Source organism: Thermobia domestica, chromosome 5, assembly GCF_964235325.1.
Source record: "Thermobia domestica chromosome 5, izTheDome1.hap1.1, whole genome shotgun sequence".
NCBI classification, from domain to species: Eukaryota; Metazoa; Arthropoda; class Insecta; order Zygentoma; family Lepismatidae; genus Thermobia; species Thermobia domestica.
The window spans coordinates 143664285-143666309 of record NC_137458.1 but is presented as its reverse complement, the minus strand read 5'-3'; the positions used below and the strand labels follow the sequence as shown (position 1 = coordinate 143666309).

The following is a 2025-nucleotide window of genomic DNA, read 5'->3' as shown; positions in this document are numbered from 1 at the left end:
CTCTCAGGCTGAAAAGTGTAACTTCGCAAGAAAAAGTTTAAACATACTTGGTTTCCAACTTTCTCAATCCGGTATCGGTAAAGATCCGGAGAAAGTGAAGTCGGTGTTAGATTTCAGAACTGCGTTCCTTCATTGGCTACTGTCAATATTACAGATGTTTCAGCAGGAAATACTCGGAAGTTCTCTATCCGTTGTTCAACCTGCTGAAGAAGAATGTGAGGTTCAAGTGGGAACCCGAACATCAGGCAGCAATGGAGAAGATCAAACAGATCTTCCAAGAAGAGGTTGTGTTGAAGACCGTCCTGCCTGACAAACAGCTCATATTAGAATCAGATGCGTGTGATATTGCGTGTTCATCTCTATTGTACCAGCGTGATGATAATGATGACATTAGGGTCATCGCATTCACATCACGCGTGTTCAACGCTGCGCAGAAGAATTACTCCGTAACGGAGAAGGAGTTCTTTGGACTGATAGATGGGGTTGTTAAATTTAAGCAATATTTAGTAGGAACTAAATTCATAATTCGCAGCGACCACCTTGCTCTTAAATTTATTCTATACTGTGGACTTACAAACCAGCGCATCACCCGGTGGGCGATGTTGCTCTCCAATTTTAACTTTGAGTTTCAGTTTGTTAAGTCCAATGAAAATTTGAGTGATTATCATTCAAGGTACCCTCCTCACACAGAAGAAGACCTCAGTGTTGCACGGAAGCCTATCCTCCAGGAGTCGCTGATGACCATACTGACGGAAATTCCATGTGAGTTGAGGAAGATGATAGCCATACTACCGGAGATGCAGTCTTCAGATCCTGTCTACGGCAAGATCAAGAGAGAAGTAGAAGAGAAGACGGACTCACCAATAGTGAATGGTGCTTGTCACCGTTTCGAAGTTTTGAACGGACGCTTATGTAAGCGTGACCGGGAAGGAGTCCGAATATGCATCCCAGAAGTGCTAGTAATTCCACTGCTCGATTATTACCATACAGATCGAGGGCACATGTCGGCCAGCAAATTGCTACCACTTCTAACTGAATTTTTCGTATGGCCAAAGATGCGAGCAAGCGTGAGGAGATTTTGTGCTTCCTGCGAATTATGTCAGAAAAGCAACCCTCCCCACTGTTATCGGCCGGGACCACTGAATCCCGTCGTCGTGGAAAAGCCAGGCTACCTGGTCTGTGCAGATTGGTTAGGACCCATAACCAAAGGAATTGAGGGAGTCCACTACATTCTTGTGTTCTACGATGCATTTTCTAAACTTATTGGTTTATGCGCTTGTAGAAAAGCAAACACTGCCACTGCAATAAGGAAGCTTAAGGACTACTTAAAAGTAAACCCTAGTGTGGAACTCGTCTTGACAGGCAGAGGGTCACCTTTCCAGTCTGACCGCTGGAAAAATGAGTTAGCAGACCTTGGTATCAGGCACATTACTTCTACTCCATATTATCCCCAGGGAGAAATGGCAGAAGTAGCGGTGAAAGCGACCGTACGTTTACTACATGATAACCAAAGATTGTGTCATGATAACCAAAGATTGTGGCCCAAACACTTAGAGAAAATACAGAAGTGTTTGAACTTTGCGAAACACTTGACCACTGGCGTGTCAGCCTATGAGTGCCATTTTGGACAGTCTATGTCTAGAGACATAGCCAGGCTCTTCGAGATCCCAGAAGTGGATCAGCGCCATGACGTGCAGTACTACATAGAGATTGCAAAGAAGAATCACAAAAAGAATGCTGCTGCACGAAAGAGAAATTTCGACAAGTAACACCGTACAGTAGAGTACAATGTGGGTGACCTTGTTTTATCTAGAGTTTTCCCGAAGTCGGATGCTCTAGCAGGTGTTTCGAAGAAGTTCTTACTTTTATTTTCAGGCCCGTTGAAAATTGTCGCTACCACAGGCAAAAACATGTACACGCTAGCGGATCTTGCGACAGATGAGGTCAAAATGACCAGAAATGCTTACCTACTCAAAAAGTATGTTGCTAGGGAAGAGGCAAACATCAGTGGTACTGGTGCAATAG

At 44.2% G+C, this 2025-nt stretch overlaps 1 protein-coding gene across 1 annotated transcript; it reads left to right on the top strand.

The window, feature by feature from the left end:
• The first annotated feature begins 1055 nt into the window (after positions 1–1055).
• On the top strand, positions 1056–1769 carry LOC145685262 (uncharacterized). Its single transcript, XM_081757629.1, has one exon. The coding sequence runs from the start codon at positions 1056–1058 to the stop codon at positions 1767–1769; it is 714 nt and encodes a 237-aa protein (XP_081613755.1).
• Positions 1770–2025: the final 256 nt, after the last annotated feature.